The sequence below is a fragment of the Paramisgurnus dabryanus genome, chromosome 1 (assembly GCF_030506205.2).
Source record: "Paramisgurnus dabryanus chromosome 1, PD_genome_1.1, whole genome shotgun sequence".
NCBI lineage: Eukaryota > Metazoa > Chordata > Actinopteri > Cypriniformes > Cobitidae > Paramisgurnus > Paramisgurnus dabryanus.
The window spans coordinates 20,728,391-20,747,267 of record NC_133337.1 but is presented as its reverse complement, the minus strand read 5'-3'; the positions used below and the strand labels follow the sequence as shown (position 1 = coordinate 20,747,267).

General features: G+C 39.0%; 1 protein-coding gene across 14 annotated transcripts in view; it reads left to right on the top strand.

Annotated features, from left to right (window-relative positions):
• magi2a (membrane associated guanylate kinase, WW and PDZ domain containing 2a) overlaps positions 1–18,877 on the top strand; it is a 267,335-nt gene that overhangs the window by 185,609 nt on the left and 62,849 nt on the right. For 9 of the 14 annotated variants that reach the window (XM_073813947.1, XM_073813945.1, XM_065268674.2 and 6 more), the window contains exons 9-11: positions 2,001–2,135; positions 7,833–8,015; positions 17,468–18,085. In XM_073813947.1, coding sequence (XP_073670048.1) covers positions 2,001–2,135; positions 7,833–8,015; positions 17,468–18,085 — 936 coding nt within the window. The remainder of the gene's footprint in view (positions 1–2,000; positions 2,136–7,832; positions 8,016–17,467; positions 18,086–18,877) is intronic. The other 5 variants (XM_073813944.1, XM_065268675.2, XM_073813942.1 and 2 more) reach the window with 1 other exon arrangement.

Here is an 18,877-nt window from a genome sequence, read left to right as displayed (position 1 = left end):
TTAGTATCATTTATAGCATTTATAGAAAAGACTTCAATGTGAATAGCTTTTAAGATTGAATTTCAACAATGAGACTAAGGCCATCCGAGATCCACAGCACTGTTTGCGTCTGAAAAGATTTTTAAGTCTTTTGAAGAAAAGTGCTGCGTTTCAATTACAGATTTGCGCAAATGTGGATAATAAATTATGATGTGCGACTAAAACGTAGTGTTTCCTCTCGCGATAAGTCGTTCCAAACATCACGTCGATGGAAGTTGGTTATTGTAAGCCATTATTTTAATCAAAGGAGACGTAGGACTGTTATCCAAAGATTATTGGGAGCAAACACGTATAACCTGAGAGGTTTTAGTACATGATGTGTCATTTTCAATTAATAATTATGTGATTTACAGTTGACCTGAAAACTGATGTGCAATACACCTCTTCTGAATTGCGTGATAAACCACCTCTATATAAAGTTTTTATTTTCTATATAGGGGAGTTTTTGGCAATTGATGTGTTTCCGTCGGCCGTACTTTTAATTCGCAATGTCAAATTTCGCAATTCAGGGGTGCAAACTTGTCACCTTTCGGCGAAATTTGCCGCTTCCGTGGCCGTACCACAGACTTTCTTTTCCATGTCATTGTCATGTATTGGTTACTCAACTGTTTTGTCTTATTTTTTTAACATTGTCGCTTCGGTTTAGGGTTAGATTTACATAAAATGACATCCCTACCCAAACCCAACTCTAACCCTAATGCTAGGCGACAATGGTTTAAAAATCTAAAAATATTTTTTTTTAATAAAAAATAGTATAAACCAATGCTTAAAGTGACATCCTAATGCAAACACCAAATCTAACTACAGGAAAAAGCAGTTAAGTAACCAATCCATGACAATGACACGGAAAAGAAAGTCCACTTTTCCACAAGGTTGCATGTGTTAACATAAGTAAATGCATTATTAAACAAAAAATGAACAATATATATTGTAAATAAGCATTTATGTATTCTTGTTTCATTATAGTAATTCATGTTAGTTTATGGTGCATTAGCTAATGTTAACAGTTTCAAATTTGATTAAAAAAAAAATATTAGTAAATGCTATAATTAGTCAATAATAATCAATATATAAACTGTAATATATTTATATATATATATATATATATATATATATATATATATATAAGGGGAGAGAGAGAGAGAGAGAGAGAGAGAGAGAGAGAGAGAGAGAGAGAGAGAGAGAGAGAGAGAGAGAGAGAGCGCTTGTGTCTTTGTCACCTTTTTTACGCCTAATGAGTTTGCACCCCTGGCAATTTAAAAAAGTAATGGAAATGCAACTTGTGATGCTCCATACCAAATCAAAGAACACAGGCTGTTGTAAGGCTGTGTACCACCATAAATATAGTGCAGGCCTGTAGCTATTTTCTGTTACAGTACATATGCACTTAAGCGTAACAAGTTCACTTTAAGTTTCTTTACAGGCAGTGATAGACAAATGCTTAGCACTTACAGTAAGTACCCTGTTGTTTATAGATGCTAACATGGGGTGCTTGCAATGTGCAGACGTTTTAAAAGCCTAATGCCAAAAAAATACTCAACAAACTTAAAAGTAGAGGGGGCATTATCCTGTCAATTATAATGGCTCCTATAGACATACATTTCTTTAATAGGATATATAGCCAGACAGGCAATATTCAAGGCAATTTTCAATTATTAAGGTATTTCCTTAATCTATTAAAATAAGCCATAATTACTAAGTATGTATTGTATGAAAGTAAGGGGAAGTAGCTTTTATTGTCATTTCAACCATATTGTGCACAGCAAAACGAAAAAGCGTTTTTTCAGGACCAAGGTGCTACACAAGACTATGTACACATCTAATCTTAGACTAAAATACAAGTAAAGAGTTAAATAAGAGCAAAAAAAAAAGTTTACTCTTCATAATAAGTATCCCTTGTATCATTTAATAACATGTGTCCATTTCCTGTGTGAGTTGAGGGTTTTTCTTCTTCATAACAGTGGAGGAGAGTCCCTCCTCTGCCACCTTACCCAGGGCCAGACTGGCATACGTGGGTCCCGCTCCTGAGCGCTCTCACAGTCTCACTGACCTGTCCGAGGCCCCCCTGTACCGGGCTGGTGTGTTTGGAATGCATGGTACGTCACTAGAATGGCGCCCCCCAATGCAGGGGAGGAACTACTACAGGAGTCAATTCCCCTTCCTGTTTTTGCATAGTTTTGTTGTTTCAATAAGGAACATTCGCTGTAGAGATTCTTTAGTTGGCTTTTTGTTGTATTGTTGATTTATTGTTGTATTTTCATTTTTGCCTGCGCTTTCAGGATACACATGAGTACACCTACCCTGCCGAAAATACCAGCTGGTCACACGCATATGTTGTGTTATGGATGCTGGTTCCCAGCATGGGATGCTTTTTTCCACTTATGTCGCTACATATTTAATAGCAATTGGAGAAAATGGTTGATTAGTCATCTAACAACAAACTAGTGTAGATTTTCCAATGGGCTTCTTAAGTCTGAGGTCATACAGGGCTTCCAGGTCCAACGATCTCAAATGCCATAGGGAAATAACAAAAAAATTGCACTGAAATACACTCGTACTAAACTACCAAAAACACTTGATCCTAATTTTTATCTCGGTAACAAAATCTGAGATGACCAGACATTGATTCAAGCACATGGAAAGTTTACGCTTAAATGTGTGATATGAATAAATAGTGCTCATAAACGACTGTTTAAATAATATTTTCTATTGAAATGAGTGAAGGCGTGCACCCAAAAACAGTATTCCTTACGTTGTGACTTTACAAGCCCATACTTTTTGTGACCGTCTAACCCTTTTCACACAGAGATTCCGGAAAATACACTGATAGTTTGTTTGTTTTGGTTTGTTCACACTGCCAGTGATTCTTTGGAATCTATGTAAAGATACCTGGTTTGCCATATTTACACTTTGCATTAACCCTTTTCCCGCCACTGATGAGTTATCTCATAAATTGAGAGAAAATGCTTCCCTGCCAAAGATGAGTTTTTGCGGCAATCCATTTTTCTGTTATTATGCACTAGATGGCGCCCTTACCTACCTTATAAAACACTATAGCATTCACAAGTCCAAAAGCAGTAAATACTCTATGGGCCCTATCTTGCACCCAGCGCAATTGACTTTGTCAGTGACGCATGTATCATTCGTATTTTGCACCAGCGCACAGCGGGTTTTTCCCTCTACAGACGCATGTCGGCAAACTAGGGAATGAACTTGCGCTCCCTGGGCGGTTCAGCGCAAAAAAGGAGGCGTGTTGCGGCGCAAACCATCCCTGATGCTATTTTACAGTTTCAAAAAACAATTGCGCCACTGACCAAAAAAAACTAGTCTAAAGTCAGTGGCGCGTTGCGCGTGGTTCATTATGCTATTTTAAGGGCGCATGCTTGACCATAATGTATAGCGTGCGCACACACTTTGCTTATCTAATCTACACAGATGCAACAGTTATTTTTGCAAATCATAAATTGTTACAATAAAAATATTAACACATGATATCAGGGGAATCATAGTGGTGAGCATTGTGGTGATAGTTTTTATTTATTGTGTGGCTGCGTTAAAAAATTCTCATGCAAATAACGATTACAATATTTTCATAAGTTTGATGTGTGGCTGTATTACGTTTATTTTATGTAAATAATAATTTAAATGTTTTCATAAGAAACCTTAATGTATATGAACTTGATTTGTAAGTTTACTTTGGGGTTGGACCTTGCTTGCGTTTCTTGGGTCCAATTTCAAAACCCCCAAACCCTTTCAGCGGTGAGGGTGGACGCAGCGATGTCCTCTGCTGGCGTCAGGTGCTGTGTAGAGGCAGATCCACCTCCCGTTACACGGCGTGTCCGATTTATGCTGGCAAGCTTGGGATTCCCTTGTCTCCTGACATCATTGTAGTGCTTGGCGCAACGATGGGGATGCCAGCTGACGAGACAATTGTGGCTATTTCCTCTCACGCCTGTTTAATCTACGCTGATTTGGGCGGGTTTCTCCTATCCCCATACAAAACTTCTCTGTCTTTGACTGCTCTTACAAGAACGTGGGTCTCCTCGGCTGTGAACCGCTCCTGGCGTGTGCCTGGTAAATCCGTCATAATAATAGCAACCCGCCATGGAACTTGCGCCCTTGCGTTTAAAGGGAATGTTGGATGACGTTCTGATTGGTTTATTTGACGTTACGCCCAAACCACACCTATGAATAATGAACCTACTTCAGACCAACCCCTTATTGATTTGCGCCTGGCGCAAGAGTTATTTCTCCCGCCGGGAAAATAGCAACAGTGCCCAAGATCCGCCCACAAACTCACTTGCGCTTTGCGCTTCGCACTTGCGTTTCAGATGGTTAAAATAGGGCCCAATGTGTTTTGATTATTGTTCTGAATCTGTTCTCTAACAAAAGTCCTTTACAAAAATTCAATTATTTTAGCTCTTTGGCTTTTTGACCAAAATTTGGTGTTTTTGAAGAAACCTACCCATATTTGAGAGGTGATAAAAAGAGAACAAATAAAGATAGGATGAAACAGTCCTTTTGTTTAAAAGTACTTGGTAATCGAGGATGCTTGTGATTGGATCACGGAGATTGCATGTTAATGCAAAGTGTAAATCCAGGCAAAGACAAGTGACATCAGGATGTGACGTAATATAACTGTACACTTGATGGATTTTTACTTAAGCTTTTTTTGCTTATGATCTGTGAACCATGCTCTTGCATTTTTTGATTTGATCATAAACTAGCACACCACGTACCATTCCATTAACCTGGTGAACAATCTCAGCTTCAGTGTGGATAGTGAGGAGGTGTTTGATCTCTACTGCTTTTTTTGTTTTTTGACCTGCTTATAAACCCCTGTCAAAGAGTTGCATGATAACCATGTCATTGTGATGACAAACGCATCTTTACTCCAGCACATCCCTTACGGTACTGTTCCTGTCTTTGGTTCACACAAGACACATTTCTAGATCGATACCAGCAATATTACAAGGTCCCATTTTTGAGTTCATACAGAAGGCACTGTAGCAATTCTATGGCATTTTCTGGGATCAGCGCTCTGCGTGAAAGAGGTTTCGGTGAAATCCAGGCTAAAGTCTCATGAACTAATTATGAGATTAGGAGCATCAAAGTTTGATTTCACTCATTGATTTCACATTCATTTTATCTTTGACATGACCTTAGTCAGTCAATAGGCTATTAAAGATATCAAGGTTATATTTTCACAGAATGTTGTTTACATTATGTAGGATGATTTTATGTAGAAAACAGTAAATCACTAAAAGGTCACAGGCAAGTTCACGTTTTGTTTGAATATTTTCAATAACACGTTAACAAGGTTGTGATTTAGGAAGGTAGTAACAGCCTTCAATATTATGGGCTCTATCTTACACCCGGCGCAATGCAGCGCAATGCGGGACTCAAGTGTCTTTTGCTAGTTTCCACCCTGTGCAATTATCATTTTCACGTTTAGCCCCACGTTGTTTAAATAGCAAATGCATTTGCGCCCCCTTTTGCGCCCATGGGCGTTCTGGTCTGAAAACGAGGTGTGTTCAGGCGCATTGTTGGTGCGTTGCTATTTTGAGGGAACTAAAATAGATTACGCCATTGACCAACAAAAACCTGCTCTAAAGTCAATAACGCAATACGTTTTTGTTATTTAAAGAGCGCATTAGTAATATGCCCCTATAAACGGGACGACAACGCGGGTTTGCTTAACACATACATGAATGCGCAGCTGCACAAAAATGCTTTTAAATATGAAAGATTAAAGGATTAAATGTAAAAGATTATTATTGAATCTCTTGGACATAAATGAGGACTAATTATGAGACGTTAGAAGGCGCAAAGAGCTGCTTTACCTGTAGCCTGGTAAGTAAATAAATGCTTTGCTTTAAACAAATGCATCTGTTTTTAAATGTTTTTTTTCAATGCTACCTCACGGATTTATTGTATATGATGACTCTGTACCTGTGGATATGGTGAGATGAGAAACATTTTTAAGTAATGCTTAAAAAAAACTGACGATGTCCAAGTGCTGAAACGTGCGGATAGCCGTTTGTAAATTCTTTATCTCCTGTTTGTTACAAATAAAGTATTTTTAGAGAACAAACCTTATCTTACATACTTGTAAATAATTTTTTGATGATATTGGATAGCCATACATTTAAAGCAATTAAAAGCCTGCTTTTTTACTTCCATGACTAAAAGAAAACGGGTTTTAAAGGTTTTAATAAAAAAATTATAATTTCAATACAAGTGAAAAACAACACAATTATTTAACATTAATCTTAAACTGGGGATCTTCTTCCTCCACTTAGTTTTTCAGTTTAAAAAGTCTGTCATCTAAATAGGGATTAGACATAGCGCCAGCGCAACTGGCTTTTAAAGGGGATGAGAGCTGAGACTCTCATTGGTTTATTGCACGTTACGCCCCAAAATACTCCCATTACTCATTAAAAAAAGGACACACCCTTTTCGACCATGCGCTCGGTGCACAAACCATTACAAAGCTTATGTCTCCAATTTCCCTGCAAGACTTACGCTGCGGCTACTTTCATACTATAAAGTTGGCAAAAAACAAGAGGCAAGACGAGTAGTATGTCTAAATTTATAGTATTAGAAAAACTGTAGGCGAAAGTACCCGGATGACCAACTACTTCTAGCAAGATCCCAAAGTATTCATTCGATGGACACTTTAATATCCCATGAGTATCCAATGAAGAAGAAGAATAGGCATTGTTTTATTCAAATATGTCTAAAAACGGTAACATGGCTCTATTCAAATGCAAATATTAATCAGCTGTCCCTTGTGGTTAAATTGCACTTATTTAACGCCATTCTAGTTAACGACTAATTTGTTGTTATGACGCCGTAAGTCACGTGATGTTTCAACATGGTGGGGATGTATTACGTCCAAACTCATTCATACTACCCATATTCATACTATATAGTACCCACTGTTTAAACAAGTCAGTGAGGAGATACTTCATCTAATTCAGTACCTACTGTCACAGCATGCGATTTTAGACGCAATGATAGATTACTGTAGCAGCATCACCAGAAAGACCGTGCTAGTCGACCAGCTTCCCAAACTATACTTTGCTGTCAGCTATCCAGCATCTGCCTAAATCAGTGTGAAAATTCATGTTGTTCCAAGACTTGGTCTTTTCAGCAGGGTATCTGTACTACCGGCTATTGTCCCTACCAAACGCATGGCAAAGAACTAGATTTGGCCTGGATGGTTTTAGCATTCCAAATATCCTCTCAACAAACCAAATGAGATGATGAGAGTAACTGTGGCTGGCATCTTGTAACTCAATACTGGGTGCTAAAGTATCGCTTTAGTTTTGAAGATCTCTTCAGTGCAAAAGGTCTTGTTGTGGCTTTATAGCAAAAGGGGAATGTTTTTCCACGCTGAGAGAATTGAAGAACCGCTATGCCTGTGCAAGTTGTTTGCGAGTTCTTCAGGTTCTTCTCCTGGCTTTTTTTGCTTAAGTCTTCAGCAAATAAGGATGTCCAGAATGACAACCTCTGCTCTGACTAAACACCGTTGAGTGTAAGATTGGGGAGAAACTGAGGTTTGAGCAAAAAAACAAGTCATCATGTCCCACTCTGCTCATGTATGCTTGGCTATAAGCAGAGCGCTTGGCCTTATACCCAGAATTCCCCAGTGTGATGTGGTCTGCTGCTTTTTAATGGGTTGGGAGTGGCTTACCAAAAACCCCCTTCATTTCTGGATATCTTCAGTTGGCAATGTTCATTAGTGATTTTGTATGCGTGTTGCTGGTTCATTGCCCATCTCTTTGCAGAGAAGCCTCTGTTCACGCGGGACCCCACGCAGCTGAAGGGCAGCTTCCTGTCGACAGCTCTGCAGAAAAGCAACATGGGATTTGGCTTTACTATCATCGGCGGTGACGAGCCGGACGAGTTCCTACAGGTCAAGAGTGTCATCCCGGATGGGCCTGCAGCACAGGATGGGAAAATGGCTACAGGTAAACTTCGAATGGTGCTAATGTGCTATTTTTACTGAAACAGCGCTCACAGCTGGCTAGTCTCTCTTTAAAATCTGTGTGCACATAGTGTTGAGGGTACAGTGTGAATTTTATTAGTTGATCTGTCGCTAGTTACAGTCAGGGGTTAAGTGGACCATTTGTGGACAGTGCATTTATTGGCTTTATGTGTGAGTAGTGTGTCATCCGGAGCAAAGCGGATGTCCATTAATCACAGAAGGGACCCTTTATGAACCCTGCAACTCTAATCCAGTCTGCTGCTGCAGTGTGCTCTCTCTCTCTCTCTCTCTCTCTCTCTCTCTCTCTCTCTCTCTCTCTCTCTCTCTCTCTCTCTCTCTCTCTCTCTTCTCTCGCACACACATTTATATGCACACACATCCACATTAAAAGATCTCATACCTACTGACAGAGGGAACAATAGTGCAGAGCTTTTTGTCTGTTCGGAGTGCAGATGCATCTCCCATGTTGCCACTTTTTATTTTATTAGTGTTGTTGGTAGTTTTGGAAATGATCTTCTCTGCTCCTGCCCTCTGCTTTGTGTTTTCTTTCTTTACCCATCTTCTCCCACTGGACTTCTTGTCCTACTTGTGTGATACCGCAGTCACACAGGCACACACTTGCGGTAACACAGAGTTGTAGCAGAGCTTCAGGTCTAAGTGAGCGTGACACACAATTTTAATAGATTATGGATGCTGTGGTGCTTCGAGAAGAAACATGACATGACTGCATATATTGACTTACATGCACAGGCACACACAGGGAATGTTAGTTAGTTGTTAAAAGTTGTTATCATTTATGTTTCTCTATTACATTTATTAATGACTCATACAGTATATTTGATTTGTTAATTTTTGGAGTAGCGGGTCTTTTTCTTGTCCAGAAAGCACAGCAGATGTTACAGGGTCTTGGTGACACACTGGATGCGTGAGCGTGGCGTTTCTGTTGCGTGTCAGTTGCGTTTTCTGTGTTTTTACACACCAGAACCATGCCTGTCGCGGGGCTGGCATGTTGCTACTGTAGGTGATATAGAGGGATGCCACCGACAGATCAGGCATATATATAAAGCCTACTGATAAAGGACAAAACAGGATTGACGGCAAAATAGACTATGTTTGCCAGGTGCAATATTTGAAAATCGATAATTATTTATTTATTTATTTTTACAATTACATTTATATCTGAATTTATGTCAACCTATAGACTTTAAAACATAAAAATGTCATCAATTAATATGTATTTGTGTACAAAATGACTGGAATGCTTCCAACACATGCTTTCAGCACACTTGCATGTCGCGTGAAAAGGCAGTCTGCAAGCTCTAACCTGTTAACATGGGAGCCGAATTAAAAACGGACAGGCCACGCAGCTGAGACGCTTATGCCACGCTTCTGTGTCACCGGCCTAAGGGTCTATAGTAGGGGTCTTCAACTTTTTTGTGAGCAAGGGCTATCACAATGAATAAAACAATCTGGAGTCCTACTTTTTTCATATAGCCTACTCAAAAATGTCTTAGTGATTTTATTTTATTTTACTTGTTGATATATTTTATCATTGTTTCAAATGTTAACATACATAAAAAATTTAATAAATAAATATTAAAATTGAGGCTTTTAATAGAATGTGCTTTGGCGGGCAACTCACAGACTCCATGCGGGCAGCCTGGTGTCCCTGGGCATGAAGTTGGAAATCACTTGTCTATACTGTACTGTACTGCGCTATGCTATGCTATACTATTCTTTAAGATACTATACTTTACTATACTATACTATATAGTATAGCATTGTTCTGTACACTATAGTACATGTGCATAACAGTGCATTACAGTAAAGCATGGTAAAGTATAGTACAGTACAGTATAGACCCTGTAACCATAAAATAAGTTAAAATAAGATGCATGTTATTTGCAATACGTCACCCACAATCGCCATTGCCATCTGGGAAACATGAACAAAGGGTTAATGAACACAATCGGTAATATAATAAACAAACATTTGTAGCGAATTAGTGCCAATAATGAAAATATTTTCTTCCATTGATATGTTCAATCTCTCTTATTAAAAAAGTGTATATCTGGTCATCTATAAGCTTTATAAGTGAGCACACAGCTTTACAGTCTCACAAATAAAGCACAACACTTGACACACAAATTAGCGCAAAATCACTAAGGGGTGGTTTCCCGGACAGGGTTTATACTAGTCCCAAACTAAAATGCACGTTTGGGCTGCCTTAATTTACTTGTTCTGACATATCTTAACAAATATCAGTGCCATTGTTTTGTCTCAAGATGCACACCAGTATTGCTTTGATAAAAAACCTTGTCCTGACTTATTTTTACATATATTGGTGACATTGTTTTCTCTCAAAATGCACACCTGTATCGTTTATTATAAGGTATGTTTGTAAAAACTACTTAAATGACTCAATAAGGCCTAGTCCTGGATTAGCCTAAACCCTATCCGGGAAACCGCCCCTTAATGTATTAAAAAAAATAATCATGCTCACAATTACCTCAATTTGGTTAAATTGTCGTAATGATCAGCAAACCAGAATTTCATTGGCTCAAACCCCCATGAGTGAGCCGTTCACATTGCAAGTGCTAGAGAAGTGGCCCATACGCCAGTGACTGAATGTTCATTTGACCAAAACGTAACATTTTCTTCTCTCTCCTTCCCTCCCAGCCAAGTTTTTCCTTGATAAATGAAAGCTATCATGCAGAGTGCTGTTATCTGTGCCGTGACATGGTTCACTACCTGCGGCTTAGAAATCTCCTATCCTCCCCATCCATGTCCATTATAGATGCATTTGTGGCGTTTACTCTGGTGTTTACTTTGCCCCTCGCAGCTGCACCAGAGGACTCTCATAACGGAGCTAACAAGCAGATAATGAGTTGAATCAGGTGCGCCACTGTTCTGCTGGGGGACATGAAGTTCAAGCCGTGTGACTGTTGGAGGAGCTCTGTTTTTGAGGGTTGAAGCTTAATTCATATAGAATAGCTATTGTTGTTGCTCTGCGGCAACATTTGCTGGATTGTGTATTGATTGTGTTTGTTTAAAATGCCAGACACAGAACAAACTCCTGTGGGTTTCCTTGCATGCACAGACATCAGACGTCTCAGACATTCAATCCCAGACCACCTCTTAAACTGTCTCTGTCATAAGTTGTACACATTCTGTAATGCAGCCGCAGGATTTAAAGTCTTCGAACAATAGCAGGGCAATATTTCATGTAAATGAAAAATATACATAAATATAAAACCAAAAGGCTAGTTAGATTTTGATTTTGGTTACATATTAAAGCCACCCTTTCCAAACTTGTTTATAAATACACACAGGAATTAATTATTTAAAATCATAGTCGCTTTATTTATCTAATGATTAGTCCATTTTCAAAAAAAAATCCAGATAATTTACTCACCACCATGTCATCCAAAATGTTTGTTTAGTCAAGAAGAAATTATGTTTTTTAAGGAAAACATTCCAGGATTTTTCTCATTGTAATGGACTTTAATGGACCCCAACACTTAACAGTTTTAATGCAGTTTAAAATTGAAGTTTCAAAAGACTCTAAATGATCTCAAATAAGGCATAAGGGTCTTATCTAGCGAAACGATTGTCATTTTTGGCAAGAAAAATTAAAAATATTCACTTTTAATCCACAACTTCTCTTCTTCCTGTGGCTGTGTGACAAGCCAGTGTGACCTCACGTTATTGCGTAATGACGTGGAAAGGTCAAGTGTTACATACATAAAACGCACATTTGCAGACCATCTTTAAACAATAAACTGACACAAAGACATTAATTTGTATCATTCCTCATACAACACGGTCCTCTTTCTCGATACATCATCCGTGACCTCTTGACATGATGACGTATCACGTGAGGTTGCGATGGCACGTCACAGGACCCGGAGGAAGACGAGATTTTGTGGTTTAAAAGTGCTTTTTTCAGCTTTGTTGTTTTAGCAAAGTTTTAATTCCCATCCATATTTGTTTGTCGATCTTTTTTAAGATACAAACAGAAATAATAATAACTCCTTGAAGAACAATAGGGTCCTCACACCCCGGTGTGCTCGGGCCCTAAATACAGGAAATATGTACACAAAATTAAAAACAAAACCATTTTCAGACCAAAATGTCTTCATTAGGCATCAGTAAGTATTTAGTGTGACCTCTCTTGGCACAAAACACAACTTGAGCTTTTTTAAGGAGACTGAAGTCCTAAAGTCATTCGATTAGAATTAGAAATTAGGATTAATTTTATTTAGGTTTTAAGAGATCCTGCAGTTGCCTGCTATTGCTCAAGTGGAAGGGGAGTTTACCCTAAATACTTTACACTTCAATTTATACTTTTATACAGTTTTTAATATGTCATACACATTTTTTGTATTTTCTGGTTGTATTCTAATAAAGAGACTGAGAAATAATTATATATGATCACTATAACATTGCAAAAACAACAAATCTAATGGTAGCATGGTGGCCTTAAACTTTTGCACTTACTCTCATATCTTAATAATAAGGCAGATGCATTGGACAAAGAAGAAAATAAAGTACTGCTGCAATCTAAGTGCCCTTCCGCCATACAATATAGTTCTCATTTTTATCTGCTTAAAACATTCCCACGTTTTATTTTGTGCCACCATACTTACTCGTGTAACTACTCATGTAACAGTCTTTAAATAGGGAAAACATGGAAGTGTTCGGTGGCTTCTAAATTCATCTCTGTTTAGATCCTATGGAATGATTCATTGAGGTAAGAACATGGTAAAATATTGAAAAATGTTGATGTTTTCCTTTAAGATAAACTTTATCATTATGGGTTCCATTTTAACAATCTAAGCGCATTGTCTAAAGCGCACGGTGGATTGTCTGAACGGGCGTGTCCGATTCCACTTTAGCTAATTTAACGACGGGAAAAATGGTTTATGCGCCAAGTGTACGGCCTCAAAGGGTTGTTCCCATTCACCTAATGAGTGATGGGTGTGTTTTGGGCGTAACATGCAATAAACCAATGAGAGTCTCAGCTCTCATCCCCTTTAAAAGCCAGTTGCGTGTAGCGCCACGCCTAATCCCTATTTAGAAAGCGGAATTTGCGCCGGATGTATGATAGAGCCCTTTATGTTTCCTGAGAATTGAACCCATGACCTTTGCACTGCTAACACAACTGGTCTAACAATTGAGCAACAGGAACTACAGAACTACTACTATAGGTAGGAAACAGTAGTAATTGGTACTGTCCCCTGACCTCCCCGGGATTTTTATGATTGTTAGTTAATGCATTGTAAAGTGTTACAACATATCATAGGAGTGAGTTTAATGTAGAAGATCTGTTTTTTTTTTGGAAGGATGCATTGATCTGGTTTTGCCTCATGTACAGTTGGAGTGTGGTTCAGCAAGGTTGCTTCATTATCATTTGCTGTCCGGAAGCATGTGAAATATTGATTGGGACACCTCAAGGCTCAAGGCAAATGTCGAATGTATTTAGTTAGGGCAATTAAAATTCCTGCACACCACACAACAGTCAATAGAAGACAAGGCTATCGATAGACACATACGGTATTTCATTATGTCTTTAGATATGGGATGCCTTGCGCCAATAGAAATAAACCAGTAATAAATATAAAATACTCCATTAGAAATTCACCAGTAAGATTCCTAACCCTAACACTGACTGCATAAAACAGATTATTGATGTTTCCTAAACATTAGCCGATATCATCTGCTTAAAAATAGTTATTCCCCATGCATTATTCAGAGACAAGACTACAATACCTATAATAAAAAAGTCTTGATTCTCTCATTGTGTGTTCCAAAATCCAGAAAGTAGCAGCATGATTGTTGTATTGTAACACAAGTGCATTTTATTCTTATTGTTGTCATGAGGGACAGTGTACTAGATGCATGGTTACTAAGTTGTCTTCTTTGGTGAATTCTCTCTTTTGGGGCAAATAATTTTAAGCCATTGCGATTGTTTAAAGAGAATATTGCTAAGCGAGTTAGTTAAATTAGTTATTCTGTTGACATGTTTATACTGTAGGCCCACATCCTGTTTAATGGCACACATGTGAAGGTAACTATATTACCCCATGAGTGTTGAAGTTATAAAATAATTATGCTTAATAAGAACAAAATCTAGTGGGTGCATTATGCTACACAAAGGTAATTAGTGCATAAAGAAGAGAGAGTACGAAATGAAGAATGAATGAGTTTTGTAGCTCAGCCAGAAGACCATTGGGCTTGCAATGTCAATGTTGTAAATTCAATTACCATTGAAAATGCATATATTAGCATGCATAAATGTATACTTTTAAATTACTGTAAAATGCTTTGGATAAAGAAAGATCTGTCAAATGCATTCAAATGTAAAGCCAGAGGAAGCGGTGATATTTCACCCTAATGAAGTGTTCGTTTTATCCATACGTTCCTGTTAAGAATGAATAAATTTATGAAATGCTGTGAGTGAAAAAGGTTTGTGAGATGTGGTCTTGAAGTGTAGATCACAATTAAAGCCTGGGGTTTATTTCCACAAGGCGATACTTTAGTGAGATTGAGAAAAGCCATGAGTCGATCAAGCCATGCTTTTAAATTGGAGCCCTGTTATTGTCACAGTTGCCAGGGGAGATGGTATGAATAAAACATTGAATGACTAAAAAGGCAAAGGTTTTTCTTCCCGATTAAAGAAAATGTTCTTCTTATTGGGCGAAATAACATTTGAGTCAATAGCTCTGTCACGAAATCTAGTGAACTGCTTTCCTTCTAACGCAAGGGTCCTCAACCTTACTTACTTCAAGGCCCCCTTTTAGTCCATAACAATATTTGAAGGCCCTCCATTCCCCCCCAAAAAAGAGCTTGGCATAACTAGATAAATGCATATTTGTTACAAAAAGAACCAAATATAATGTTTTATTATTATACTACGGGTCTGTTAAATGCTTGAATCTGATTGGCTGATGAACGTTCTGAGGTGTGCAATTATTTTCTGGGAAACGTACGGCGAACGTAGTTCCAGGCAGCTCTCTTGACCGCATTACAGTTCCATATCAAAACCAAAACAACCTGACAGACGAATTTTCGATGTTATAACAGCGCTGTTTAGAGACACACAGAGGTAGCCCCGTTCACACAATCTCCCTCTCTCTCGCTCTCTTTCTAATAACTTCATTATTAACTAAGGGTGTCACACTTTTGATTTTAAATTGAAATCGATTGAAATTAAGTCACAACCTCGAACTTTGAATACAAAAATGGGATTGTCGATGCTGCCACGCCCCCATGTCATGTCCAGTCGGCTTGCCTGGCGGGGGAATAACCTCTCAGGTATTTTGATAGTTTACCTCAGCTTGCATGAAACGCATAAAACTGAACAAATACGTAAGGATTACTACTTTAGTTTATGTTTAGACTTCGGACAGATGCGAGAGCGCGTGCATGTGAGACAGAGAGAAGCGCAGCTGCTTATGACACGCTGGATTTGTTTCAGATGCTAGTCCAAGACGCACGCATTAAGTCCATGTGTGTGCAAGAAGAACGTCTCTCTCTACAAGCTCTCTCGCGTAAAGTGAAGCCCACAAACCCCTATGCGAGGAAATGCACGCAATGTGCATGTTAATGTGAAACTATAATAATAATAATAATAAATATTAATTGCATAGCATTTTTTGTCTTTAAAAAAAAAGTAAAAATCCAGAATTGAATCGAATCGTGACCTAAGAATCGAAAATGTAATCGAATCGAGGATTTGGAGAATCGTGACACCCCTATTATTAACTACATTAGTATGCTATCAATGGTTCAAGCCTCCATTGCCAGCTTTAAAATGACGGATTGGAACAAGCAAAAAAGCTGTTGGATTGGACGCGGAAGAAATAGTCCTACTCATACGGAGCCCCTAAGGGGGACATGGAGAGAAAATTAAATAAAGTTTAGTTTCGCGTGCGCACATGAAACTATCCCGCGCACGTGAAACTATTGCGTGCGCACGTGAAGGCGAAAGTTTCATATGCGCACACGATAGTTTCACATGCACACCCAAAACCTTCATGATCAGAATTTTTTTTAAAGTTTAGTTTCGCTTGCGCATGTGAAACTATCGCTTGCGCATATGAAACTTTCGCTTTCACGTGCGTACGCGATAGTTTCACTTGCGCGGGATAGTTTTGAGCAGGCAACAGTTTCACGTGGGCAGGCGAAAGTTTTACGTGAGCAGGCGAAAGTTTCACGTGAGTAAATGAAACTAAACTTTTTTTTTTTTTACTGACTCCGGGCCGTTGAATTATTGAAAAAAATTCTAATAATTCAATGACCTGTCGTCAATTTTTCCTTAATGCTTATTGTGTAATATTTTGTATAATTTTAAGTCATTTTGAGGCCCCCTTGGAAGTTTGTTGGGGCCTTCTAGTAGGCTCCGGCCCCCTGGTTGAGAATTGGTGTTCTAACGATACATCCACACGGGGCGTAAGCGTTAACACTTAATGGGTGGCTTCAACGTGTGTGTCAGCCAATCAGATTGCCTTATACAAATCATCTAGGCAGTGTCTGCCAGTTAAGTTTATGCAGGAATGGAGAACAAGGGGAATGTGTTGCGGCCGGCCACTGTGATTGGCTGTCAGCCAGGCTTCAAATCCGCCCTCCGTCAAGCGTTAAAGGAATAGTCTACCCTTTTTCCATATTAAACTATGTTATTACCTCAGCTTAGACAAATTAATACATATCTATAAATTTTCAATGCGTGCACTGTATAGCGCATTGTGAATGTGTTAGCATTTAGCCTAGCCCCATTCATTCCTATGGTACCAAACAGGGAAGCCACCAAACACTTCCGTGTTTTCCCTATTGAACCTAAAGACTGTTACATGAGGAGTTATACCAGTAAGTTTGGTGCCACAAAAGAACTTTTTTTTGGTACCATAGGAATGAATGGGGCTAGGCTAAATGCTAACACATTCACAACGCGCTGTACAGTGCACGCATTGAAAAAAGATAGTTATGTATTAATTCGTATAGGTTGAGGTAATAACATAGTTTAATATGGCAAAAGGGTAGACTATTCCTTTAACACTTACACCCCATGTGAATTTACCGTAAGGCAGCATTACAGCTATGAAAACTTAGTCAGTTATGTCGAGGGCACTTTCTGGGCAGCAACTCCATGTACTACACAAAAACCTTACCTATGGCATACCTGTCAACATTGGGATTTAAAATTAAGGGAAATTTCCAGGACGGGATAAAATAAGGGAGAATCTCAGGAAAACGGAAGTGTTGACAAGTATGACCTACAGTATTGGAACCACAAGTATACTCTATATACTATGCTCTCTTTAATTGATTTAAATAGTTTGTGGTTTGACTGTTGCTGTGCTAACAATGCAGTCTAAATAGAGGTTTTTGAATAGCACTAGGAACTATTTATTTTTGCTTATTTCCTCTCCTCAGGTGATGTGATTGTCTACATCAATGACGTTTGTGTCCTGGGCACCACCCACGCCGATGTTGTCAAGCATTTCCAATCAGTCCCAATTGGTCAGAGCGTAACCCTTGTCCTGTGCAGGGGCTACCCTCTTCCTTATGACCCGGAGGATGCAGCCAGCACCCTAATTTCACCTCTTGGTCTCATTGAGCGCCCTCTACTTGTCAATGGGCGGAATAGCTACGACAGTTACATGGAGTACATCTCCCGCACTGCGCGATTCGTGGACCCTTTCCAAACTTCGTTGGGGCCACCTCACCCTGGAGACACCCACTTGGATGCCGGTCCATTAGAAGATAGCGTCTCCATGGCATCATCCGGAGCAACCGGAGGAGAGCTGTTGACGGTTACCATGGTAAAGGGGTCCGATGGTTTTGGATTCACCATCGCAGACAGCAGCGGAGGACAGCGAGTAAAGCAGATTTTGGAGGCTCAGGGATGCCCGGGGCTGTGCGAGGGCGATCTGATTGTGGACATTAACCAGCAACACGCGCTGACACTATCGCACACGCAGGTGGTGGAGCTGCTGAAGGAGTGTCCGGTTGGGGCAGAGGCCACGTTGGTCGTACAGAGAGGCGGTGCAGGTAAGAGAGCTCGTTTTTGTGGTTGGCGTGGGTCCGTATTTATGCAGTATATATATTTCACTGTTTATTTTTTTGAGACCACAGAAACCCATCTAACAGTTGCTCTTGAAGTTAGATCAATTAGTCTGAAAATTGGTTCACATTTGTATTGTAAATAATCCATTGGAAATATTGGTTTTGGTGTGTGTGTATGCAAACCTCTAGCAGTTGGTTGGGAAGACCACACTTCAATCTGTTTTTTCATTTTGGTGTCTGAAATATTCATTAATTGGCTTTATTACATTCCTAGATTGGGAATAGAAATCTGGCTTTATTTTTTGTTGACAGCTTTTGAGTGCACATCAGCTGGATCAGACTTTCATTTTAATTGACTGTATCTGCTGCTGGTGCTGTCAGTCACATACTGTGCATCTACGTTTTAATTAATAGACATTTGTTAAGAACTTCCTTGCATTCAGGATCTCGCACAAGCCGGTTCCATATTGGACCCATGTATGTTAATTGAAATCCCATTGTCTAATAAATCAGATACTGTTTTCTATGCAAATCATGGACCATTAGACTACGGCTGAAGCACAGCTTCTGGACAGCACCCAAAAACAACTTGTGTCGAACTACTGCAATGTTCTTTGAGCTTTACTCCAATAAAATCAATGGTAGATACTCTCAATGAATCAGGGCGTTAAATAACTTCTGTACGCATACTGTACTGATAAACACTTCTTCATTTTTCTTTCTTATGAACCTTCTTCTAAAGTCGTAATTATGAGGATTTCTTAGATTATGAGAAAG